Source organism: Condylostylus longicornis, unplaced genomic scaffold (genome assembly GCF_029603195.1).
Source record: "Condylostylus longicornis isolate FDR11 unplaced genomic scaffold, ASM2960319v2 ptg000014l, whole genome shotgun sequence".
Classification (NCBI taxonomy): domain Eukaryota; kingdom Metazoa; phylum Arthropoda; class Insecta; order Diptera; family Dolichopodidae; genus Condylostylus; species Condylostylus longicornis.
The window spans coordinates 949,552-977,076 of NW_026577983.1; the positions used below are offsets into that span (position 1 = coordinate 949,552).

The 27,525-nt window shown below is 23.6% G+C and overlaps 1 protein-coding gene across 4 annotated transcripts in view; it reads left to right on the forward strand.

Annotated features, from left to right (window-relative positions):
- Nucleotides 1-3,191: 3,191 nt before the first annotated feature.
- Nucleotides 3,192-27,525, forward strand: part of LOC129605724 (ubiquitin-conjugating enzyme E2 W) — a 59,239-nt gene continuing 34,905 nt past the window's right edge. Inside the window, exon 1 of one of the 4 annotated variants that reach the window (XM_055515632.1) lies at nucleotides 3,192-3,253. In XM_055515632.1, coding sequence (XP_055371607.1) covers nucleotides 3,224-3,253 — 30 coding nt within the window. In that variant the 5' untranslated portion in view covers nucleotides 3,192-3,223. Of the gene's footprint in view, nucleotides 3,254-15,330; nucleotides 15,538-27,525 lie in introns of those variants that run through there. The other 3 variants (XM_055515630.1, XM_055515629.1, XM_055515631.1) reach the window with 3 other exon arrangements.

Below are 27,525 nucleotides of genomic sequence, written 5' to 3' on the forward strand. Positions count from 1 at the left end.
ACATTAAAAATAGAATGTTTATATAAATAAAATTCATATTCTATTAATTATTGAATATTTTGTAGAAATTTAAATTATTATTTCAATTAAAACGTTACAATAAAAATGTGTAATGTTAAAGAAAATAAATATGTAAGAATATAAAAATAAATTCTCATAAGTTTAGTGTTTTATTTCAAAAACGGCAATTTTTACATTTAAAAATGCTTAAAAGCCTTTTTACGATTTCAAAGCATTTTTACGATTTTGAGCAAGTCGCATACAGTTCATTCGGGTGCGGCACAACCATAATGCACAAAAATGTACAATTACCATTGAAAATTCCTCTCACGACACTAATGTGCACATTCCAAGAGTAACGACCTCTTTCAAAAATAATGGCCATTTTTATACAAAAAATAAAGCAACACTCATGATCTTTTAACAAAATAAGTATTTAATAAGAAAAGTTTAAATTTTATTTTAATTTTCAGGTTTATATCAACTCTTTTATAGAACAAAAAAAGGAAAAAAAAAACATAATTTTGTTAATAAAAAAATAAAAAATGTCCTATCGAAATGTCATTTTACAAAAACAACATTCACTCTTTTACTACTGCAATTGCATGAAAGATTAAAGCGCACAGCAGTCGTTTACAAATCGACACACGCTTTTCGAAATCATTTACTTGTTTAAAATTGATTTCAAATCAAATTTATGAAAAAAATTATATTTTTTGGGAATTTTTTTTTAATTTTAATTGAGATCAACATTGTGTACGTTAAGCGAAAATTATAAATTGAATTTTTTAAAAATGTAAAAAAACTGCTATTGAATACTGAAATTATTTAAATGTTTTAAAACGAAGTTTAAAATTCCAAAATCGAGAAACGAAATTCCTGACAAGAGTAAGTAATGAAAATAATGAAACTTTTTTTTTATATTAATAATTTTTTTATATTTAACTATTTTTGAATGTTACTTATTTTTTCCATCCTTATGTACAGGTCGACATTTACATTCCCCTCTACTATGTATATCGGTATCGGCCGATAAACGATAATTTATCGGCAAAATTTTGCGTTTGTATTACCAACATTGTTTATCGGTAAATTTTATCGGAGTCGGGAAAGCTTTTTTTCCCTGTATAGGAAACGTATTAGCTGGTATTATGAAAACGATAAATTGTCGGGTTTTCACCGATTTAAAAGCGGGTACAAATTTTTAGACGACGGATTTTTTTTTTGTAAAATCTTCATTTTATCAAGGAAACTGGTGTAATTAATTGCTTTTTTAAAATGTAAGCATTTTTTCTAAATTATTTTCTTTCAAAATGTTATTCATATATTTTATTTAGCTGTAAAATCGTAAGCAACAAAAAACAAATTGCACGGTTAGTAGAAAAAATGGAAGAGGACTTAGACCTGGCAAGGAATGATAATCTGAAATTCTGGATAAACCTAAAAAATGTGTACATATTATATAAATAATAAAATAAAATAGGTACATAAACATACATTTTGTTGTCTAAATCCAATGGATTAGTTGAATCTCTTATATGTCGTCTTTGAATATGTATATTTTTATTTTACAAATTTAACAGAAAATAATTTGCTTACAACTTTTTAGCACATCAAAACCAAATTCAAAATAGTTTTAAAAATTTTTTGAAAATAACTTTTGAAAGAAAACAATTGTCATTAGAAAAAAAAAACTTTTTCTCCAATTTACAAAAACAAAAATTTATATGAAAAAGCTTCTTTTAATCGGTTGAAATATTTTTATCGGTATCGGTTTCAATACAGAAGAAACCTAAAACCGATTAGAACTGCCGATAATATATCGGCCGATACCGATGTTCATAATAGAGGGGATTTTAAATTTTTTATTCACAAAATGAGGCAAGATAATCCATCAAATGTTGAATTAGTATTTAAGATAAATCCATTAAGATGTTGAATTAGTATTTAAGATAATCCATTAGATGTTGAATTAGTAATTTGAATTTCGAGTATTTAGCTTATTTCTCATATAATTTAGTATATGATTTTATAACTATCAAAAATAAAATGGTTCATAAATGTAAAAAATAACTGTTTCGTAACTGTCAAGAGTAAATGTGTCTTCATATGTATTTTTAAAACTCGAGGAACGGGAGTAGTTCTAGTTTTAGACTTTTTTAAGAAAAATGAACATCAAAATCCCTTCAGGTAATGTTTTATCCATTCTCAACCAAAATTACAAAAATAAAATCCATGTAAAGCATATTAAAAAAACAAATTTTCTTGAAATTGCAATAAACTAGCCAGTTTATTGTCTGCTAAACTGGCAAGAAAATTTTGCTAACGCTGAATTGATATATGGAACAACAAAACAAATTTTCAAATTTTTCACTGAAAAAATAAACAAAGTTGTTCTTTCAAAGATATTCAAAAAAATGAACTTGGCAATGTCATTATTGGAAGTAAATTGACATTTTGAAAAACTAAATGACAATTAATATTACAAAAATTCTTGCCTGTGTAAGCAATCGATTAGACAAAATATTAACACCGTTTACACAGCAACTTTTCTAGATACGTTTCATTTTCCTTTCTTGACAAACTAATTTTGTGGAAGACATTTTTTGATTCACATTTTCAACAGAAAATTAAAAATTTACAAAAATGTATACAAACATTCTTTTTGAGAATCGATTTGTGTTTTGTTTTTTGTATACATTCGCATTATAAAAATTAACGCCGCAAGGAACACAACAAACAGAGAAAATTGTATGTAAAGTATTATTTATTTGAAATTCTGAGTCTAAGAAAAGTCGTATACGTAAACACTATTTAAAATTAATCTGATCCTATCAGATTACTGTAAGTTTGACTGTAAGATCGCGCCAATTAATATTTTGTGAAAGCTTAGAAAATCCATAAGCTGATTTTTATTTGATATGTGAAGAGTCATCAGATTAGCTTTAACCTTAGATTTTCTCGTACATATTTTCCTATTCAAATTTTAAATTTAAAATATTTTTTTGTACTGTCGGTCAATATCTATAAAAAGTAATAAGGGATTGCGAAATCACTATTAGGCTCCACTGGGTTCTACTCAAAAAATTATACTAAGTTGGCTGTTCTGAAATTTGACGTATGTACATTTACATATAATTTTTGCATCTGACAATAAATGACATTTGAAGAATGTCAGTGTCAAAGAAGATTTATTTTGTTATTTTTTTTATAAAGTAGTGTCATGTCTTCGTCTTCAATGAGTCCAAGTGAAGTAAGTTAATTTATATTAATATATTAATATATAAATAAATAAATTTACATTTTTTTTAAACTTCATTGTATAAATATTAAGATACAATTAGAAATTTTCAAATATTATGAATAAATATTTAAGTATTGGCTTATTCAAATTGTGTAGTTATATCACATGAAAGAAAACGAACATGAAAGGACAATAAAAATTGTTTATTGTTACCAAAAATAGTGTAAATATGTGTATATTTTCAGTAATATAAAGTGTATGAATGGACATAAAATTTAAAAATAACTCAAAAATGATTTTGAAACAAATTAAAGTAATTTTATTTTGGAGCAAATTTCATGGACTTTAAGTTCTTACATACATTTGCATATACAGCAGGGATTAGCAAATTTATTTTTATTTTCACGCAATTTATTTTAAAATTATACATTTTTGAAAAATTTTTGAGCAGTAGCAATTGACTTTTCTTCAAGTGCAGTATGACATTATTTATTTGATTAAAAGTATTTTATCATTCTTTTGATATTTAATAGGAATAATTTTTTTAATAATTATAGTTTTATTGTTTTTTAAAATTAAAAATTATTATAAAAATTTAGAATAAAGATAAAGTTTTAAATGAAACATAATCCTTTAATTTTTGTTGAATTTTATGTTCTTTCTTAATTTTATGGATTTCTGCGATAATTACACTTATGCTAAAATAAAAAAATTTTTAGGTTGAAGTTTCTTTAATTGAAAACTTTTGTTCTAGTTTTAAAGTAGGTACTACATACGTACATGCATTTCTTAACTTTTATGGAGTGATGGCAATAAATACATGTATGTAGGTAGTCCTTCATACGTAGTCCTTAACATAATATGCTTTTAAATACTTATTTAAAATTTTAGTAAGCATTTTCGAAATTGTTTTGTTAATTAAGTTCTTAGTTAGTTTAACTTTAGTTAGATTTTAGTAAAATCTGAAAAAAAAAACAATAAACTATATATTATTAGAATTCTTTATATGCCCAATAGTAGCATTGGAAGAATTTCAGCGAATCATGTGAATATGTACTTTAAGAAGAGTTACTAATTCCTTAACATTTTTTATCATAAACAGATAAATTTGCAAATGGAGTTGTGTGATTCAATTTTAGTTGTACAACATAAATTCAATTGCAACTGTAAAAAAATGTGCATAAGATTATTTTAAAGTTTGATTGACTTATCATAGTCTTGTTTTCAAATTATATATTAAAGGTACAAAAAACTATTCGTGGATAGGAGTTAAAAGAAAATTTAAAACCCATTTAAAGCGTGCGAAACTCAAACTTAATAGTGATAATATTGATAATAAGTATAATGTTAAAATATTTTTACTACTATGATTATGTATTTTCCAAATGGAAAATTTAAAACAATACCATACTTTTTTTTATAATTCTAAATTTCATAAATTCATAATGAAATTGTATGAGTCTTCACTGATTAAAAGTTTGTGTATCGACGTATTGATGTATCAGAGTAAAGTTTTGCGTTGCTTAAACAAAAATTTGTAATAAGTATGTAAAAAAATTCTTTCAGTAGTTAATGTAAGTACAAAAACTTAATGTATAATATTTGTTTCTAGAAAAAAATTCTAAAAGAGACATTTAAATATAATGTTACTCGTATGTATATCAGTTTTGTTCAAGATAGATAATTCCTTATAATACATTAGAATGGATTATAATGAAACCTGTTCAAGATACTTAGCAATGTGACAGCATAAAATTGAGAGAAATATGTGAGTTATTAATAGGAGAAAAATATATCATGTAAAAAATTTGCAAGAGACCTACCATCTTGGCCGACCTATCAATTTGCGAATAAAAAAATTAAATTTTAACATTTCCGAACTACAAAATAAAAATTAATGGTTGTTCAATTTTACATTGAAAATTTCCTTGGTCTTTCACTAGTTCGAGAAAAATTAATTTGTGTTTCTTTTGTTTTTGCACTAATCACCAATGAGTGGAAACCCCTTATTTTTTATAATAAATATTCGAAAATTTTTGATTATTAATCTCTACCAAATTTCTTTTTCATAAATTCCTTTTTAATTATAAAAATTACTATTTCGATATTCATTAATATTTTAATAGTAAAAACATATTTTTAATTTCAATTTAGAAGAATAATACTCACAAGTTTATTTTGCTGACAATAAAATTTATTTCAGCTTATATTTACTGCCTTATTTTGCTTATGATATCATTTTACATATTTATTAATTGTATTTGTATTTTGTGTACATTTGGAAATAATATTAAAAATTCAGATAAAAATTTTTAATTAAAATACTTCAATAATTTATTCAATTGAATTAAATTTTATGTTGTTTGATATGGAAATAACTTAGGACTTTATTATTAAAAAAATGAAAACTTTTTAATTAGTCGATTTATTTGTAAAAAAAAGTATTATGCCTAATTTTGAGCTTATATTCTAAAATTGAAATTTAAAATATATTTGAATTCAGAAACTTTGTTTGTGGTTTCGCAAAAATTCAATATTGTAAATATACTAAACTTTTAGAAATTTAACCGTCTACTTAAATTATATTTATGGGAATTATAAAAAAATTCTGAGGAACTTTTAAATTTAATATTGTTATTTAATTTTTATTTTGGAATAGCAATGAATTCGAATTGCAATTAAATTTAAAAAAACAACTTTGAAAATGTACGTTATTTCAGCACAGAAATATTTTTTTAGCACTTATTTTTGTTGAATAACATAAATTTTTAATGCAAATCTCAATTATATATGTAGCTATCCGATGTATGTATGTATACGAGTATTGTACTTTTAACACTAAAATAATTACTATGGTTTCTTTAATCTTATCATCTCTTCCTTATATTCAAGTTTATTAACAAAAGTATAATAAATTAGTGCAAAGTATAGTACGAATTTAGTAAACATTTGTTTACTTGCATATGAGTGAACATGTGCATATAAAAGCAATCCCTTAATATATGTACGTACTCCAAAATTGTGTTCTTTAGTAAAACAAAACTGTTCGTAATATACCAATATAAGAAAAGTTAGTAAAATTAAAAAAAAAATTCAGGGTTGTTTTAATTTTTGTAAAAACCTTGATGATGAAATAATCACAGCCAAAAATTATTGTTATTATGTTAATGCAATACGAAAACAGAACTTCTGACAAAAAATTCTGACAAGAGATTCACGAATTTTTACACTTGCTCTTTTTTATATCTACCTAATTTATTTCAATTCCGATTCAAAGTGCTTTTGAATTTTTCAAAATTAAAAGTAATTTGGATTTCTTTTTCTGGATAACATGTGTTGTGAAAATAGAGCAAAGGACACACAAATCTTACACCGACAATCGAATATTCATTAATTAAAATTCTCGAGTTATTTTCAAATAAGTGTTAAATATATACATGTGCTTGCATTATTACGAGTTACTGTTAGAATTACGATTTTGAATTTAAAGTATTGGTCTGAAATAAGCGGATCTACTTTTCTGATGTAATTAGAAATTATACTTAGTAATAATTTTAATGCAAAAATAAAACATAGATATGTTCATATAATTTTTCGTAGAACTTTTTGATGAAATAAGTTCAAAACGTATACAATTAAATTTATTCTCTTTACATATATGTATGGTACAATAGTAATAAATTGCGACTTGTAATTATATCAATGACATTTACTGTGATATTTGTATATTTTTAGGATATTGCAAACATTTTTGAAATTAAGCCAATAATATTTTGCTCTCATTTATATTAAATAGAGTTATGTTGATATTCGCGTAAGTAAGTGTGTATGGTAGAGTGAAATTTTTTGATTGACTTATACATAAGTTTTTTGTCATAATGGTGTAAATCGTATATTAGTTTTGTTTAAGTTCTTAACCACCTGCTGTAATAAAGTCTATTTAAATGAAAGTATTTTAATTTAAGAAATATATTTTAATAAACTAAGTAATGAGAAGTCCGTTGTATTTTATTAAAAAAATTGAGGATTCTTGAAAATCTGTACTAAATCCATTTGGTTTAATGTTACATGCCAGTGCTTAAGGGTTGATAGTTGCCGATTTTTACGTACATTGCATGCATTTACATACATATTATGTTGCCATAAACAGAAGCAGATGATGTGTCTTAAACACGTTAACTGACAAAAGTTTTTAATTGTGATAACCTTGCCTTTCATTTGCTTACTTTAAATTTAAATTATTTTTCTTAGTTTTTCAATAATTATCAAAATGGTTAAAAGTAATCAATTCGTGTAACTATAATAAATGTAGAAAGCCACATAGAGTGTGCAACGTATTTTATTTAATTTTAATTTTTACAACATTTTATTATTATTTTAGTACTTATTGCTAAATAAATTTTGTCAATTCTCACTAAAATAAATTTTTTTTTGTTAATTGAGTTTATTATTTAGTTAGGTTGTTCATTATGATTTGTAACATAAATTAGAACAAATAAACACTTTGGTTTTATAAAAGTTGTAATTTATTTTGTATATTATTAAAGTTCTTAAAATCTTGTACGTGAAGAATGATTGTATCCATTTTAATTTATTTTATTTTCTATAATTATTTTAAGATTTTCGATCTCGTTATATATGTATGTGCTCAAAAAAATTCTTTGGTTCTGTAGAATAATTATGTTTCAATTTATAAATCTTTTGTTTCTCATCGTCTACAAATATGTAGATTAAAAAAATACACTCTATTTCGTTCCATCAAAAATATTCTTGTCAACTGCTTACAATTTCTTCAAAACGGAATCTCGGTAAACCATTATAACGATTGTAAAAACATTTTTCTTTTGCTTAAAAAATCTAGCACAAAATAATCAAATATATGTTGATTTTGTTAACTATGGGGTGAAATAATTGCTATTAGATTTTATATTTGAAATAAAATAAAATTTAATTACAATGAATATAGTTTAGACCTATTGTAGAATAAGACTAATCAAAGTAAGAAAATGAAAATTGAAGTTTTTTTAGATTTTTCTTTATAATATTTGAAATAATCATTTAAGAAAGCATGAACCAATTGGAGTTGTGATACAAAATTGCTGTTTCCTTAATAAAGTAGCATTAATTAAATTAATTAATCAAATGTGAATAAACTTATACCTATAACAATTTAAATAATTTGAAAGCAGCGTGTTAAATAAATAATTCAAAATAAAGGACTAAGTTGAAAACGAAATATGAATTTTTGAATACACCTCAAGAATAACAATTAGTTCAGTATATTCTTGTTAAATTCAATGCACTTTGTTTGTGGATATCCTTGAAAATTATCTGCATCACAGATTTGTATTTTTGTTCTTTTGTTAAGTCAACTTACGAAATTTGTTTATGTGCACGTATATACATATTCATGTTGTTATCCTTGGATGTGGCCTATTAAAATATGTGTTATTTTTTCATTGTTTTTTTTTTATATGACTGTAATTTATTATTCAGTACACACATAGTGTTTTGTTTTTTAAATGCTCCTTTATCTTTTTTTTTTTATTATTGAGTCCTTAAAGTTAAATCAAATATTCTATTTATGTTTTTTTTATATTTTGTTTATTGATTATCTTGTGGAATCTAGTTTAAAATAATTAATAGTTTTATGCTATTATATTAATGATATAGGTCAGTGTGCATTTTCTACTTAGATTCAATTTTAAATGAATTTTAAAATTTTTTACATAATTTAATTTATTTACTTAGTAATAAACGTATAAATATTATATAAAGAGTAATGGTTTAAGTGAATGACTTACAGATTTTTTAATTTAGATAGTGATTTAATGGGAAGTGATTGTTTTTTTTTGATAACTAGTGTTTTATATTGTTTTGGTTGACCGAATAATAATACAGTTCTTATATGATTGATTTAAATTATTATGTTACAAAAGAAGAGTTTAAAATATTTTGAATTAAAAAGTCGATAAGAAGTTGGGATTGCATAAGCTGGAAAATAATTAAACGCTAATTAAATAATAAATTACAAAAAACGAATATAATTAATAAATAATTATCTAAACAGATCATTTTTCACAGTAAAGTAATTATTAAAAATATGTTTTATGAATGTTGTATTCATTAAAAAATTAGAATATTCTACACGTGTTTTTTTAATTGTAAACTGGTTTAAAGTCTACCTTTATTGTAAAGCTTCAGCACTGTCTCGAAGCTATAAATTAATAATAAATTATTAAGGTCCATGATTGGATTGAGCGATGAATGTATTTCAAAGCAACATTTCTCGAGAAATTCGTAAAAAAAATTATGAATCGTTATTGAATGGAAAGTAATTACATTTTATGTTGAATCATTATGAAAATATGAAATCTATAAATGTAATATGTATATTGTTTTGTTGTTTACAGTTTTTCTTGCGACGACTAGGGAAAATCTTTTGCTTAATGCACCATGATGTTTACATAACTAGATTGAAAGAATTTTGCCACTATTAATATTATTTTCTTTATTTAATCCTACCATAATTCACGTTTAGCCTATGTAAAATACACGTAGCCTATGTAAAATATTATCATTTATAAGATATACGTGTGTATACTAAAATTAATAAAATTAATAAAAATCAATTTATTTATTTGTTTACATTCTTAATTGTATAATCAACAGCTGCAATAAATTTTATGATTTTCTAAAAGATTATACAAAAAGACGACCCATGTATGTATATATGTATTACATTCATTTTGGCAAGAAAATCATTTCGTCATTTGCCCTTGAACTCTAAGGAATTAATTTTTAATGTATGTACATTTGAAACATTTGTTTCTAGTTTAAAAAACACTTTTTATAGAAAAGCCTAAGTGTAGACACTTGAGCATAAATCATATTTTTGCAATTTTTTAGTTTATTATAAAGTGAAATTAGTTTAGATAGGTAATACATCTCATGATTTCATATTGGATTTTTTAATTATACCAATTTAATTTAGTTTTATTGCTTCATCAATGGATCGTTATTTGAGCTTCGAAAAGGCTTTATTTTTTAACTCTTTGACCTAAATGACGACTATGTTATCGTCGAGAGGGATGCTCTTATACTTAAATGGTGGTAATTTCCGTCATAGCAAACAACCTTAAAGGTGATGTTTTCTTCCATTTTGTTTTCTCTCTCGAAATGTAATTGAACTAAAAATTATTTTCTAGAAGCGTAATGAAAAAGTTTAATTTAAAATAATTTAATTTTTAAATTCTTAAAAATCTTTTCTTGCTAAATAGAGTTTACATTTATTATTATTTTAATAAAAATTGAATTATTTATTAGGATTTATGTTTTTTTTTTTTGGAAAAAACTCCATTAAAATATCAAATAATTTTTATTTTTATAAATAATTTAAAAACTATTAACTATATACCTTCAAGCTTGTGAATAACTAATTAAAACTTATCAACTTTCTTTTTATATGTATTTTTTGTAGTGTCTAAAATTCAGACAATTTAACAATGAAAAATTATTATCTTAACAGTATGTTGATATTTTTAAGTTTTTCTTTAATATACAACAGTAATATATAATAAGTTAATGTAGTGATTTATTTACTTGGCCTTACATGAACGAGGACTGTTGTCGTTGATTAAAATGAATTAAAACAAGGGATCGCGCGACTAAGGTAGGCGACCTGTGATTGAACGTTCGATGATAACATGATGGTCTGGTGGTGGTGGTAACAGGATGGCAAATTTGTTGGGTGTGGCTGACCTGTCGTATCAGTCACTTCAATCCAACAAACCATTCTTCTCCATTCAACCAGCAAGAGGTTCTTTGCAATTCATATTTTGTAGGTATATAAAGTACTGATAATTTGAATATAACCAAATAATATTCGGCCATTTCAATTTCTTCTCCATTTACATTTATATATATATAATAATATACATATAATAATATTCTACCTAGTTAACCTAGTTTTTCCCTCTAAAAAAAAAAACAAAAAATATTAATGTGTGTATGTAAATTTCATTTTTATAAAACAATAACTGTATGCACTATTCAATTATTGTATTTGAATATGAAGGACATGGAAAATTAATGAAGAAAAATTGATTTAAAAAATTTATGTGCCAATTTTTTTTTAATTGAATTTTTTTTTTTTTTTGGTTGAAAAGCAAAGATGTAAAAAAATTAAAAATTAAACTGTATGGATTCAGATTTCCAAATTTGAAATAATAGATTTTGTGCATAAATCTTTTATAAACTTTATGTGCACGTACATATATAAACCTTAAAAATTTATTGCATGCTTAAACAATTCAGAGTTGACGCGATTTTTATGATTAAAATGATTTTTAGTATTTAGCAGAACCTATGATCGACTCCAGAATGAGTTCTGAAATTATAGAAAATGTTTATGAAGACTATTTGAAGTTTAATATAAAATATAACTTGCATATATGTAAATAACTTAAGCTTGGGGCGATTTATACTTCAAGATTTCATCTCATTTAATTGTGCAACTATAAGAAAAATCCATAAATCTATGATTCACTGCTAAAAAATAGCACAACTTTATGTTACAAAAATTCAAAGAACTATTTTATTTTTTTTGAAAATTTTATTTTTGTAAACTTTCACAAAAACGTAATAAGAAAAGGTATAATGTTGATTTTACCAACAACAACAAAGATTATATAAATTAATGTTGGCTTTCATAAATCAAAGTTGCACTTTATGGCAAAGAATTTAATTTATTTCAGATTTGTTTAAAAAGTAAAACATTATAACAATTAAAGTTTCTTTTCACTTTTCTTGCTTTGTTATGTATGTAAGTATGTTAATTGTATGTATGTATGTTAGAAGGCATCTTTGATTTACAACTTTAAACGAAAAATAATGAAAGTATGTTAACAAGATATACAAGATTTTTTAGATTTGAGGGAAAATGATAAATTTCTCATTAATAATTCATAAAGTTTGCAAATATTTTATATAATGACTTTAGTTAGAGTTAAATTTTACAATAATTCTTAAAAATTCATTTTTCTTCTAAGGTTCGCACATTCTTTTATTAGATTATTAACACCTTGATATTACACGCGTCAATATAATTCCAATCCATACGTCATTTAACAGTTATCTTGATAACTAAATGGATTAAATTAAAATAACTGTATAAAAATAAAAATATTTTTAATGTCACCTTAACCTTGACAATTCAATATGGCAATTGACACGCAACTTTCATTTAAAAAAGAAATCAATAATGTTTTATTTAACTAATAAAATAATAAAAGTAATAAAAAACAATTTATTCTTTCCTTTTTTGCATTATAGAATTTAACTTTTATTGTCATTTTTAGAAATTCAATTGAACCGTCGTCTGTAATAAAAATGTTTTTCCTTTTCCAAAAATAATTTTCAAAACCACACAAAAAATAGGTGGGATATATAAATAAAACATTAAGCAAGAAAATAAGAATAAAAAAATAAAAAAAAAATAAATACATATGTAGGTAACTACTATTTTAAAATGGGATGAAAGTACAAAACAAAGTAAACACCACTGTCTTATACACGCTCTTTGTGCATTGAAAACAACATCACAAAGAACGAGACCAATGCACAAATACGGAACAGGAATGTGAAAGAATACACAAAATACAAAAAAAAAATGGAAAACGTTTACATTGCAAACAATGAGTAAAACTAGTCCATGTGTACACACACTCTCAGACAAAAGGAAAATAACTAAAAATTTAAGATTTCGATAATAAATTAAAAAGTGTAGTTTAAACCTGCATAACAAAATATTTGCTATAACGTAATTGTTGCTATTTTGAATAAAAACCAAGTTAAAAATAAGATGAAATTTTAATAAAGCAAAAATTAACAAAAATTAGTGGGAAAGACCGCACAAAAAAATTTGGTTAAACTCGTTTAAAGTTATAGCAAAAATGCGAATTATGATTGACTTACTCGTACCTTTATTTGTTGCCGTTTATATCGTTTACGCTTACGCCTACGGTTCAAAGTAGGGAAAACGTGTGAAGAAATGTACACGTTTGTGCAAATGTACACGAAAAATTTGTGCAAATAATTGTAAGAGATTAGTTCTCGGATTACTCACTTTTAACTTAGTTGGAAAAATTATTACAAATTATTAATTTTTTCTGAACACGTATTAGTTAGTTACATTATTAGTTATATTTATATAGCTCAATATATGTATTTGTAGTATATTATTATATAGCACTGAAATCCGAATATAAAAATTTAATATTCAAATTTTTGACAGTACTGTGATCTAAACTTATTATCTCTCTATTTGTTTCCAATTCCAGGATGCTAAAATAAAAAAAATATTGAAAAGAAGAACAAATAAAATGTTTGATTATCCTCAGAGTATAATTATTACCTTTTCTTCTTTGTATATTTCAAAGTTCATTTTAAAACCATTATATTAAAAAGTTTTGGCAAGTTGCATTTAGCCTGAAAACCTTAACAAAAAAAAAACTAAACACATGAAGAGGAGGAGAAAAGAAAATGAAATGAAAAAAAAAGAAAATTAAACATTTAGTTCAAATGATGAGGTTGTTGATCCTAATCGTTTCCTTTTAACTAAATTCAATTCGGAAAAGTTTTTTTTATGAGCAATATGTACAAAATATTTGCGTATCTATAATTATATGTACATACATATATACTTGCAATTTTTATATAATTTTTAAGCGATTATGTTTTTGGTATATAATATCAGACATATGATTGTTAAATTGCCGTTTAATAGTTTGTTATTTATACATGAATAATTAATATTATAAACGTATACATACACACACAGAACTTAAAATTCAGATATACATATATACATACAAAATAAAAAGTGTATGTGCGGTTTATTATGAACGATGAAAATACATTGTTATTCTACTTTTCAGTATTTCTTTATGATATAAAAGAGAAAAAAGAAAAATATAAAAGGACAATATTATTAGAGTTACCAGTACTTAAAAAAAAGAAAAACGGATCCAAATATTATGTAATAAGTTTTTCGAATTTAAAAAAAACGTATAATACAATTTCATTTTTATTCAATTGCTATTTACCTTATCGACTTCAGTTTTGATATTGTTACAATTAACTAAACGTTTATTAATATTGGTATTAAAACATTCGGCTTTCATTATTTTATTATTGTGAATTTACAAATAGTTACTTGTAACGAAGATGATAACATCATTTTATAAATTTTAAATGAACTAAAAATACATGGGAATTTTTTTTCTCAACAAAAAGTGGAAACTTGAAGTGGAATTGAAAACTGTTCTATTCTTATAAGTATGTTTATTGCATATTGTTTTCGATCTCTCTAATGTACGAACATGTTATGTTCCAAGGACATTTTGTAGTTCAATTAAAACAAAATAAAATTTAGGGTTACAACTTTCAAGCTTCCAAAGTTTTAAATACAAATTAAATGCAGAGCCTTAAAAGCTTAGTAGCTCTAACCATAAGAGCTAAAATTTAATTATGTGAGAATATAAATAAATATTTTTTTTAAATATTATTTAGAATTTCATTTTCCAAAATTTTTAAATAATATTTTTAATAAAATAAACTTTATTTTAAAAAATTCATCAAAATATTTGTGTTTGTTAGATGAAACTATTCGAACGCCATAAATTCCACCATAACATTCCGAAATTTGACTATATTGTTGGACTATTTGTTCGAATATTCTAGTTTTTGGAACTCTTTCAATTATGATTTTTGTTATATTTTAAGATTGTATTAAAATGTGTTTTCCCAACTATAGCTGAAAAGTATATGATGGCAACCTTATGGAAATCAATATATTATGACATATAAAAGAAAAAAATGAGTAGAGAAAACTATAGTGTAGAAAAAGAATAAAAAAAAAAAGGAAAAAAAAAGAAACTATATTACACGATTTTTTTAACTGCCTCTGTCTCACATTTTCATATTTTAGTTTTTCTGCTTTTCCTGTTTTTGTTTCTTTTTTTTTTGTTTTTTTTTTTTGTTTTTTTACCATATAGAATTTAATCAAACTTTTATTTCAGTTTAGTACTTAACATCATCGCGTAATGATCGGCGTGTGCCTTTAGTGATTCAGTCATAAAATTTTATTTCAAATATTATAGAATTTCAATTGTGTTTTTTCTCTGTGTACATAAATAGATTTTATTATAACGGTTTGAATAACGGAAAATATTATTAGAAATAATATTTAAAGTTTATAATAAATTTTTACAAAGCTTTTTTGTTGTTTAAAAGTATTAATTAATTGTTTTCTTTTTTAGTTTTTAGTTTAAATTAAATTTAAGTAGCTAAAAAGCAAAAAAAAAATATTTTATGATTTTATTTTTAAAAATTATTTTGATTTTTATTGTTACTTAAAATTTTTTTTTTTAAGTTTTATTATTAAAATAATTTTATGAAAATAAACAGGTGGTAAATCGAAAAATTGTAATTATTTAAATGAATTGAATGAATATTATAAGAATTAATAAAGTATGTAGTACGCAGCTGTTACAAAAATAAATATTAAATTGGTATCAATTATTATGGAAGATTTCGTAGAAATGTGGGAGGAAGGATTTAGGGAGAATTTAAACCACATCATTTGACTATCTATATAAATAATTTTACTTAACAGGGTATAACAGTTTAATTTTGGGAAATTTAAGAAGTATTGAAAAATGGCTTAAAATCACTATTAATAATATTTGGAAAAAAATAATAATATTGGCTGTGGGTATTTTTGAATTATTTAAAACATTTGAGAATTGGTTAATAATTTAAATTATTTGATAATTTTCCCTCAATTTTTTTTTATAAGAATTGAAGTACTGGAAAACATAGTGAAGGTTTTAACATAGTCCTGGAAACATTTTATGTTGCAGCATAAAAAGGCTTTATTTTTGTATCTATTAAACATGGATAGTTATCTTTGAAATATACTCAAAAACAAAATTAGTAGAACTTTTTTTAATCTTTGTTTAAATTCAACATTTTAATGTTACATTTGAGTTACGAATTCCTTTTCCAAAATCCTAAATTAATAAAATTCTGCATTTATTAAAGATAAAAATGGAGAATTAGATTTTTGTAAATTAAGTGCTACACTTTGTAATTTTCAAGTAAATTTTTTTTTGATAATTTAAATTATATTTCGTTGTGATTCATTTTTATTTTGTTTTATTGTCTTAATTTCTGATTTATGATGAGCAATATCATGTGGTCTTTTACCAAATGAAAAATTTCAATTTTAATGTACCTACATATGTATATTTTATTTTTATTATAATTTTATTGCTTTGTTTTTTGTTTATTTTTAATTATTTGGATATTTTGAAAATTTTAACTTTTTCTTAAGTGTTTATTTATTTTATGTTTATTTAGATCGAATTTTCAACTCAAATATACACAAAATTTTCCTTGGAAAAAAAATTATTTATATGCTTTAATGCTAATTAAATTTACACGTGTTAATTTAATTAATTAAACTTAATATAGAAGAAACAAAACAATTCTCAAATACAATATAATAAATATAGGATTGCAATAATTTAATTTTTAGATATTTGATTGTAATAGGAAATTGTTAACTGAATTTTAAAGGCGACTGACAAGTCAATAATATTCACATATGTATGTACTTCACTAGAAATTAAACTAATTTTTCTGGTTTAATATTTTTTAAAAAGTCTATATTAAGAAAAGGAATTATCATCAGATCTGTTAAACACAATTATCTTAATTATTACATATTTAAGTTTTAGTTTAGCTATTAGTATGGTTTTTTTTGCAAAAATTTGATATTTTCTGTTATTTGTGATCGAAATTATTTACACATAGATTCTTTGATTTGAAAGAAAATTTCCAATTTTGTTTTTGTACTTCATAATTTCCCGACCTGTTTCGAAAATAATTTGACTGACAGACACATTATAATTTTATGTCTAAAACGCATTTTTCACTTTTTATACCTATTAATTTTTATTTTTCTAATTCAAATTTTGACATTTTCAGTATTTTTTGTACTGCCAGAAATTTGGTGTTACACAAATTTAAAAACTTAAATAAAAAGAAATTGGTAAATGTCTGATTTAATGAATTTAATGTAGGCATCTTTTTGTTTAATTGTTCCTGAATTCACAGCAAATCACTCAATGAGGAATTTTTTATTTGGGCGTAAAGTCAAATAATAAACCAAAGTTTTTAATAAAATTTTATTATTGATTTTTAGTAATCCCGCATTTGATAGCGTTGCATTTGAATTTATATTTTTTTTGCTTTTTAAAATGTTTATGTTTTTAAAGGAAATTAGAGACTTTCAATTTTATTAAATTAAGTAAAGGCAATAATAAAATTCAGATATTCATAAATACCAAGCAAAATATTACTCATTTATACGTTATAACAAAAACTTAAAATATATTTTAATATTTGCGCCAAAAATAAAATGTAAATTCAAAAGCATTTGAATTGAATATTTTTTCTGAATATTTAATTCTATATACTTTGGATGAGTGGTTTTTAATTAAAATTTATTTTCTAAGGAAAAAATTTTGTTTTTTAATTAAAACAGAAAGAAATTAGTATATCACATTTTTTTTATTGGTTTCTGTGCTTCTGTAAGAAATCTTATATTTAGATGTAGGAACACCTATTACGCCAAAATTTTAAATGAGTCACTTATGAGTCTTTGTTTGCGTATACAATTCTGTTATTATTAAACAAAAAAAAAATTTGTTTTCAGTTTAAACGGTAGAATATTATTTTTGTCCAATAGATTTTCTGCGTTTCTTTTACAGTTATTTCCTGTCACCAAATTTAAATTCATTCGTATTAAATTTTTTCTTCTAAATTTTTTTTATTTGAAGATAACTTATAATAATGGCGGAATCTTTGTTTACATTCGGGTCTACCCATAATAGTGCATAAATTCTCATAAAAATTCAATTTTTGGAAAAAAATTCAATAAAGTTATGAGAAGTTTTTTTAATTTTACAAAGTTTTAAAAATATAACATACATAAAAATTTATATATTCTATTACATAGAACTCATTTTTATAATAATTGACTCTTGTTACCTTTTATACATTCATGGTAGTTAGTTTTATTGCCCGCCGTATTATAGCGATTTTATTTGAGTGTGTGAACCTAAAAGCATAAGTATTTCGGTAGATTAATTGTCGAAAATTTTATAGTATTCAATAGATTTCAAAAAGATTTTTTTAGGAAATTAAATTTATTTGTGAAATGAAATTGTTTGTTCTATATGCAATCGATTTTTTCGAAGGAAAAAAATAAATTATTTACAAGGGGAAAGCTTATTTAACCTTTTTTGATCTTTCAAATGGTTTAGTTTTCTAAAACCCGCATTCAAAATGTTTAGATTTTGCATTTAGCTGATATGTATATTTGTAACCCTTAATTTCAACCGGGAGTTGGTCAACTTTTGGATATTGCAAAATAATTACTTTAGTTGCGTTTTGTAATAAATGTTAACGTAATAAATGTTAACGTACATACATATATTGCCTGTAGTTTAAAAAAAATTGTTTTGCATATTTTTAGGATCTATAGGACCTAAAAATGTACGAATAACATTTTCTTGCTAACTTCTTTAAGTACTTAAGAAGTATTAAATTCACAGTATTGGTTGTCATAAAAATAGATTTAGTATTTGATTCATAGACCTGTTTATAAGAAACAGAAGTTAATCGGTTAATTAAGTTACGAATTTAATATAGTCTGCATTATATTTCCATTAAACACCAATATTTCCATTATCACGTTCTTGGGTCTTTTTAAATTTCCGTAAATATAGAGGGTATACATAATGCATACGAGTATATGCTATAAAGCATATATGCATCACACATATATTCAGTGTAGATCGAAATTTGTGATGAACCTTGGACCTTAGAAACCAGTAATTTCAGCAACTTTTTATTCTGTTTTGTTTTTTGTTTTTGGAAATATGCAATGTAGTTAATTGAAATTAAGTTAAAATAACTACATTTGAGTGAACTGGCCCAGTGAGTGTGAACTTTTGGTTGAATACATAACATATTTATTAAATTTATACATACATATAAGTATATACATACATATATATGTATTATATAGTTGTTTGGATGATCACAACTGATAACAAAATATATGAGTAGGTGAAAAAAGTTTTTGCTCCTATTCGTCCATTCAGAATAAGTTTAGTGAAAAAGTTAATAATGTCCAGGCTACAGTTATTAAAGAAGAATAAAAATGAATAATTTAGCGAATTATTTATGTATATACAATTTATTTAGTTCTACATACATACATAGTTACTACATGTATTAAGTATGTATTTTGTATTCATTCAATGCCATAGTATATAGTGGAATGACAGAAAACAAAAAAAAAAAAAAACATAAAAATAAGAAAACTTTTTATAATTCTTAATTTCTTTCTGTTCTTGTTTTCATTATTGCGCGGACGTGCAAACGACGGCGGTCAAGTTCAAGAATATTGTTTTTTATTTATAAATATTTAAGTTCATATACATATGTATGTATGTACATCCATAATGTATCTGGTTTTATGTTTTAATTATATGTACATAAACATATTATATAAATATACATTTGTATGTCCGTATGCAGGAATATTTTATTTTAAAACGAATGTGATGACCACTCTTTAATCTTTTGTTTTATGTTTTATTTCTTTTCTTTATCGTTTTCCTTGCAAAAATGACCCACCTCGTGCGGTTAGGAATATTAAAAGTTTTTATTTTTCTTGCGTTAGATGTGAAAATAATTTGATGGTTACCTTTCTTTGTTTCCTAGAATTAATATATTCCTAGAATTTTTATATTTTTCTGCTTAATTTCTTTTAAGCTATAAAGAAAAGCATACATATTATGTACATACATATGTACTTATGTAAGTATAAAATATTAAAAGAAATTTACAATAAGGCGTATAATTGGATTTACTATTTAAAAAGTAAAGGAAATGGCTTATAAAATTTTCATTTCCCTATACATATGTATGCATACATAAAACATAAGTACATATTATGCAAATACAAGTATTATATTGCTTGCATCGAATTTGTTGGGATTTAAATTTTTAAAATGAATTAAAATAAATGAATTTCTATGTGTTCTATTCATTTCGTGCATTAATCACAGAAAATGGCTCTCTTTAATATTATGTTAAAATTGTGAATTTAAAAATTTTTATAATAACAATAATTATTCAACACAAATAATCATTATTAATTATATGTATGATTAATTGAATAATTTTTACATATAAGAATATGTATGTAGATTCTATTTGAGCAAAGGATAAATTGAATATGTAAAAAATTTATTCATCATATTATTCAGTGATTTTTTTTCAACTTTTTATATTTTTAATTTATAAAAATAACTTTTTACAATTTATTTATTTAAAAAATCACTCATTGTTTTCGTTTTTATCTGCGCATAAAAATAATTATCAATAAATTCTCCCTTTTTTATCTCAGCATATTCCTTGAATTGAATTTCAATTAAATCTCAGTTGTTAATTCTGTTTTTTCTTTTTTTTATTATTCATTCGATAAATAGATTGGAATAATATAATATAGTTTTTTTACAACTTAATAATGAAATACGAAATTTATTTATAATTTAAAATTAATATTCTGTGATAGTTTAAAAAATTAAAATAAGGTTTAAAATAGAAGTTTTTTTTTTACTTTTCTCTCTGTCTATTTCCGTTCATATTTTTTTATTCACGATTATTTTGCGATAGGTGGAACTGCGTTCTCAGTAAACTAGAATTAAATACATATTCATATTAACAAATATATATAATAATTTCTTTTTATAATTATATAGGTATTATTTCTATAATTCTAATTGTTTACTAGTATTATTTACATTAACGCACTGTGCACTCCTCGATTAATAGATATTTTTGTTAATTTAAAGGTTTTAAATTCAAAATTTTTCAAATCGGTAGACATTTTCATTAACACAATACTGGAAAACAATAATGCGATACATACGCAATATATTTTTAACAATTGTATAGAAACTTTTGCTATTTATGAATTTACAGTATTGTGTTCGTTTATTTTGGCCCAAATAATATAAATTTCTATATATTTTTCATCTTAAGGCATTGCTAGCCAATCCACTAAATTTTTAGGATCATATAATTTTGAAAACGTCTTCCTTACTATGCTAATTGTAAATTTCTCTTTAATCTTGTTTTATTTTGAACAAGGAATGGTTTATCAAAAAGTAGAACGCATCAAGAAAATTTTCGTTTTTTACGGTGTATTAAGTAATTTTTTTGTGTATATTTGTAGATTAAATGTTATATGTTAACTTGTTCGGAAAATAATTTTAGCAAATAGCACAACTCAAAAAGTTTACTCAAGTAATTTCATTTTGTTCATCTTATAAATTCAATTTCTTGTACAACAGAAATACCTATAAGAAAGGTTATTTTTATTTTTTATTCTCATTTATATGTGCTTTTCTAAATGTTGTTCTAAGGTATAATTAGAGTTTTTCTTTAAAAATCTTACATTATGACATACAAATATATTAAAAATGGGGCTAAAAATAATAACTTTTTTTTTGACAACTATGTAGATTATTGTTGTCATAGAGATGAAAACGCTTTTCATTTCAAAATTCCTTTACAATATTTCGAATATTCTAGTATGCAACTTTTCATAAACGAAAAGGAAAATTTCAAGGTTAATGTGTTTTTTTATGCAATTTTTATACTGAAGTATAGGTATGAATTTTCCCCTAAAAAAATAAGCAAAAATACAAGTACGCTTTATTATAATTGTAAATAAAAGAAAAAAAAAATTGTTTTTCACTCTTTTCATTTTTTGTTTATTGTGCACTTTTTATTTTTAATTAGATTAAAAAAGTGTTACCATAATTAATTATTTTAATTTTAAAAGAAAATACTTGTTTTAATACTGATTTTTTTATTTATTTAAGAAATAGTATAAAAGAAAAATAAAAGGAGCAGATTTTAATTATTTTGAGAAAGTTTAACTAATTTATTTCGGGACATAGCTACATATGTATGTTCTCGCCTGTTGCATAAAAGTAGTGTCGGACTGTTCTCTCGTACAAATAGAGTTATTGTGTTGAACGGCTTTAAAATTACAAATACCTGGCTGGTAATTGATCATTTTTAGTTCTTGTTCTTATAGATCAAAATTTTTGTTCTTATAGAAGTTTTCAAAGACAGATTATAATATAGTATATACTTACTACAGTATATACTCACTCTAACACAAAATTTAATATCAACTTACAAATTCAAGCTTTTTTATAAGCATTTAAAAATTGATGTTTGACTACAATGCAAAACTAATTTCGATAAAACATTTCATATTTTAAAGTTAAACTAAAATTGTGTCTAATAGTTTATTTAGTTAAATAGTTCATTAGAAACTACATGTGTAGAACATATAATCTTTTAATGCTTATATAAGCTGTAATAGAAACTTACATGTACATATTCTCTCAATACTTACACACGCTAGAGAAATAGATATTTTGATTGATTAAAATAGAGAGAAAAAATTATGTCATTAGAATGCCACGTGTCTCTTTACAACGTGCATAGTATATTCGTATTAATCGGTAAAATTTTACGTTATTACATTTGTTACAAGGAAGAGTTAAAGATTATACATTGAAAACATGTATAATTATGTATATATTTAAACGTAATTTCATTTTCGCTTGACTGCCGAAATTAAAATTAGAAAATAATAATTTATAATTTTGATTATTGCTCATTAATATAGAAAAAAAGAAAAATAATGCCATCATTACTTGTGTCAACAATTTGCCCGTTTTCTTTTCAATATCTTAATTTTTTTTTTTGTGCTTGTGTTTTCGAAATACTTTAATATTAAATCCGATATGCTTTAATGAATTTTCATTTTTTTCTTTTTTGATTTGGTAGCTGATATAATTTTTATATATTTTTTCTTTTATATTAATTTTTCCTGCTTACGTAACTGTTATATGCATATATGTATAAAAAATTTTTTTCTTTGAACTCTATTATAATAATTTTTTTTTGGTTTTCATTCATTACGTTTCATAATTAATTGAATTCTTTTGCTCCTACACGAAATATTGATTTTTGGTTTTTATTTATTTTTAATATTGAATGTAATAAAAAAAAAAAGAAAATCCTTTCCATTATTATCCTTTACTTTTCTTTTCTTTTCACAATATTAAAATTTACATATGTTTGGTATAATAAGAACGAAAAACAAAAAAAAATATAAAAAATATAATGAATAAATAAATAGAGACAAGGTCACGGAACTGTTTCAAGGATGGTGGGTTTATTAAAAGTTAAATAACTATATTATTTATACATATACACATACATATATATTATGTATAGGTAGTGGATGTTGCTAACAATATACGGGGTGTTTCACCTAAGGTGGCAAATGATTTCGGGGTTGATTTTTTGATTAATTTTAAGAAAAAAACGTGTGGAGGGGGAGGTTGCAGATATACTCGTTTTCGAACTACAGTGTACTAGCAACCAACCCCCTTCATTCCATTTTTTGGATTCTTTGAAATTGATCAAAGAATCATTCCTGAAATTATTTGCCACCTTATGCGAAACACCCATAAGTATACATACATTTAAACATGTATAAATGTATGTATATTTATATCACAAAGAAAATTTTTATTATATCCGTTCATTAAAAGGAGAAAAAAAACGAGCTCATAATTTTTTTTTGTATAGAGGTGTTAATACTTGTATAGAAAACTGTGTCCTTGTTAAAAAAAATTTACAGTTTATATATACGATAAGGATTATAAAAAAAACACGTACTTATAATTTGCAATTCGCAACAAAAAATCATAATAAATGTAAAGTGCTCTTTTAATTTTATTAAACCGGAAAAAGTCTTTATTTTCTACACTTTTATATATTTATTATGAAATTTTCATCACATAAGTATGGTGAAATAAATTTTTTGTATTAATAATTAAATATGGCAAATTATAATTAAATTATAAATATTTAAAATTTATTTGCGTTGCGGAAGGCTGCCTCCATTAATATGCGACTATTTAAAATATACGAATAAAAAAAGAAAGAAAGTGAGGAGCATGATTTCAATTTTTCTAAAATATTTTTTTAAAGGTCAATAAAGGTTCACTTGTTTAAAGCTGTTTATTATTTAATAATATATTTAGAAATTTTTAACATGTATGTGTATGACTGCAGTCTCAAAGTTTTATGACAGTTTGCTACTGAATATTAAAACATATTTGAGTATAAGCCATTTAATGTTATCATATTTTAATAAATTGGGATTATTTCTATCTAATCTTAAAATCGAAATTTTTTTAACCAGGATTAATGTTAAAAATACCAACAAAATATAATTTAGTTGATTATATGATAAACCAATATTTTAAAATTTTACCTTTTTTTTAGATATTTGATTTAGTTGAATTCATACAACATTTAATACATTTTTATAATTCTTTAAATTTTATTTTTATCAGTATTTGTTTTGAATTTTCCAATTAAGGATTTGTAATACAAGTTCACGGTTTGCTATCAGTTGTAAATTCGACATATTTCGAAAAAAATTCGAAAATAAACTTACATAATAAGTTTGAATAGTCGGGCTATTTGTTACACAAATTAATAAATAAATATTCTTTAATTATTTCTTTTTGCCTAAACTGACTTTAATATATTTTATGTTATCGCGTACAAGTTGTGTTATTTCAAATATTATTATTCCATTGATAATGTCATACACCTACATAAATGATAAGAGAAAACCTACACTCATGCATACATGACGTGTCCATAGTAATTTAAAAATTTCTTTCTAATTGTTATAGTAAAATAATATTATTAAATAATGATTTGAAATTTTTATAAAATAAATAGGTACACAATCTATTGTGTAACACAAATTTAACTGAAATAATGTTGTTTGGTTTTAAAGTTCTTAAATCAATTGGAAGTAATTTTATTAGTTTTAGAATTCGACGCTTTTTAAAATTATATATAATTCATGTGTAACACTAGTTTAATGCAGTTACAGTTAAATTATTCTCATTCACTCAAATTATTTTGAGAAACTTTTATCTTGAAATTGGAATAATATATGAATATACAAATCCATTTATATATTTATTAAAATAAAAAAGAAAATAATGTGTAAGGCGTAAAGAATGCGTGTATGTATAAATTTCATTCAAAAGTCCAAATATGATATAGAAAAAAAATATGGAAAGCAAAGACTAAAAATAAATTTAAATATTTTTAAAAGATTAAAAAATATTGTTAATGAGTATGGAGAATTTGATATAAGATTACTGGTTTACATACATGACTAAAGGGTTATTCAATATGAACTAATGTTTTGTGGATAATTTGGGTTTTATATTTCGTGCATAAATTGGGAATCGATAACAACACATAATTTAGATTTTATTAAATCGCTCATAACGGTAGGAAGACATTATTCATAACTTTATAATAATATAAGGGAACTCTACATGGTTAGGGCTGTTTATTTCCATTATTACCGACCGCATTGTGTAAACAGATCAAAGGTAGGTTATGTGATGGCAACAAATTTTGCATATCGAGTTTTCGATGGGAACGTGCTTCTCCATAGTAGGGAAGTGTAAATAAACTATTTTTAGCAACCTGTTGGCCTGTCGGTTTGTGTGTGCACGCGTGTATCTCAAGTTCGGCTGAACCGATTTTGATGAAATTTTATATGTAAGTTTATTTCCACCATGGCACGGACTGATCAACTTTTGGTATTTATCAGCCCTCCGGAACTGCACTTTTTAGCGGGCCTGTTTTACATTTTTAAACATTTTAAAGAAAATATTCAACCGATTTACTTGAAATTTTATATATAAGCTCAGCACGACCGTCCGCGAAACCTCCTAACGGACCACGGTTAGTTAACCAACCGATTTCATTGAAATTTAATATTTTAATTCTTCGTATTAAAACAATGAACATCTAAATGTTTTGGAAAGATCAGGGCTCGAAAACTGATCTCGAAAAAAGATCTCGGCTCGAAAATTCTGTAACACTTTCACTTAACTAGACAATACACATTGCGGTCGGTTATGTGCTGATCACATCAGATTTTTTTTATCTGTTTTAACTTTCTCTAATAGTGTTCTTTTAATAATAATAGCTGAAAATTTTATTCAAGTTTTGTGAATACATTTTTAACTGAACGCTAGGCATATTATCCAAAAGAAAATTTTAAAAAGGAGTCTTGAAAACTTGCATCACATTTTTTATTTAAATAAAATTTCCTTAAAGCTATCTGGATGTTGCTACAAGAAAATTTAATAGGTAGCACACAATTTTCATTGTTTATCAAAATTACAGAAAAGTGAGCAAATTAACTTTTGGGATATTTTCGGTGGATTGACAACTTTTAAGCATTTTTCATTAATTATTTTTTATTTTTAAATCATAGTGTTTTTATTGTGAGACTTTATACAATATAATATAATAAGTGTTGATTTTATAAATTCACACTCTTTTGGACGTCGACTTACTTATTAATACAAGAATATTGAAAATAAAAAAATTTTAATTTTCATTTGACGGAGGAGAATATTGAATATGACGGAACATTGAATGCTATGTGGAAATGTGAATTTTTATAAGGCGATAAAAAAAAAATTGTAGTCTGGAGGCAGTGAATAATGGACATTTTGCCCACTTGTATATTTTACATATTTTCATTTGCATTTTGTTTTTATTTGCTTTTTTAATTCGTAAATCAACTCGTTTTCTTATTTTGTAATTTAAATTCATTCTGATTTTGAGTATAAATTGAATAAATTTCACATGATCATTAAAAATGAAAAATTTCTGATATAAAACATTAAACATGAAATGTGTTAGCTACTCATTTTGTATAGAACATATTAATGTTTGCAAAATAAGAAAGAATCGTAAGAGAGAATTTGTTTTTGGTGGATATTGCAGATGTGTTTCTGAAATTTTATTGACTACAGATACGAAAGTACCAAATGTATGATAATGAACTGTATTGGATATGCGTGTATGTTTAACAGAATGAAAATTAATTAATTAATTGAATTAAGAGTACAATGTCATGTTTTGCACCATATTTAGACATCTACTCGTCATATGTTTATATTAAAGTTATACATTTTTTTACTTTTTGT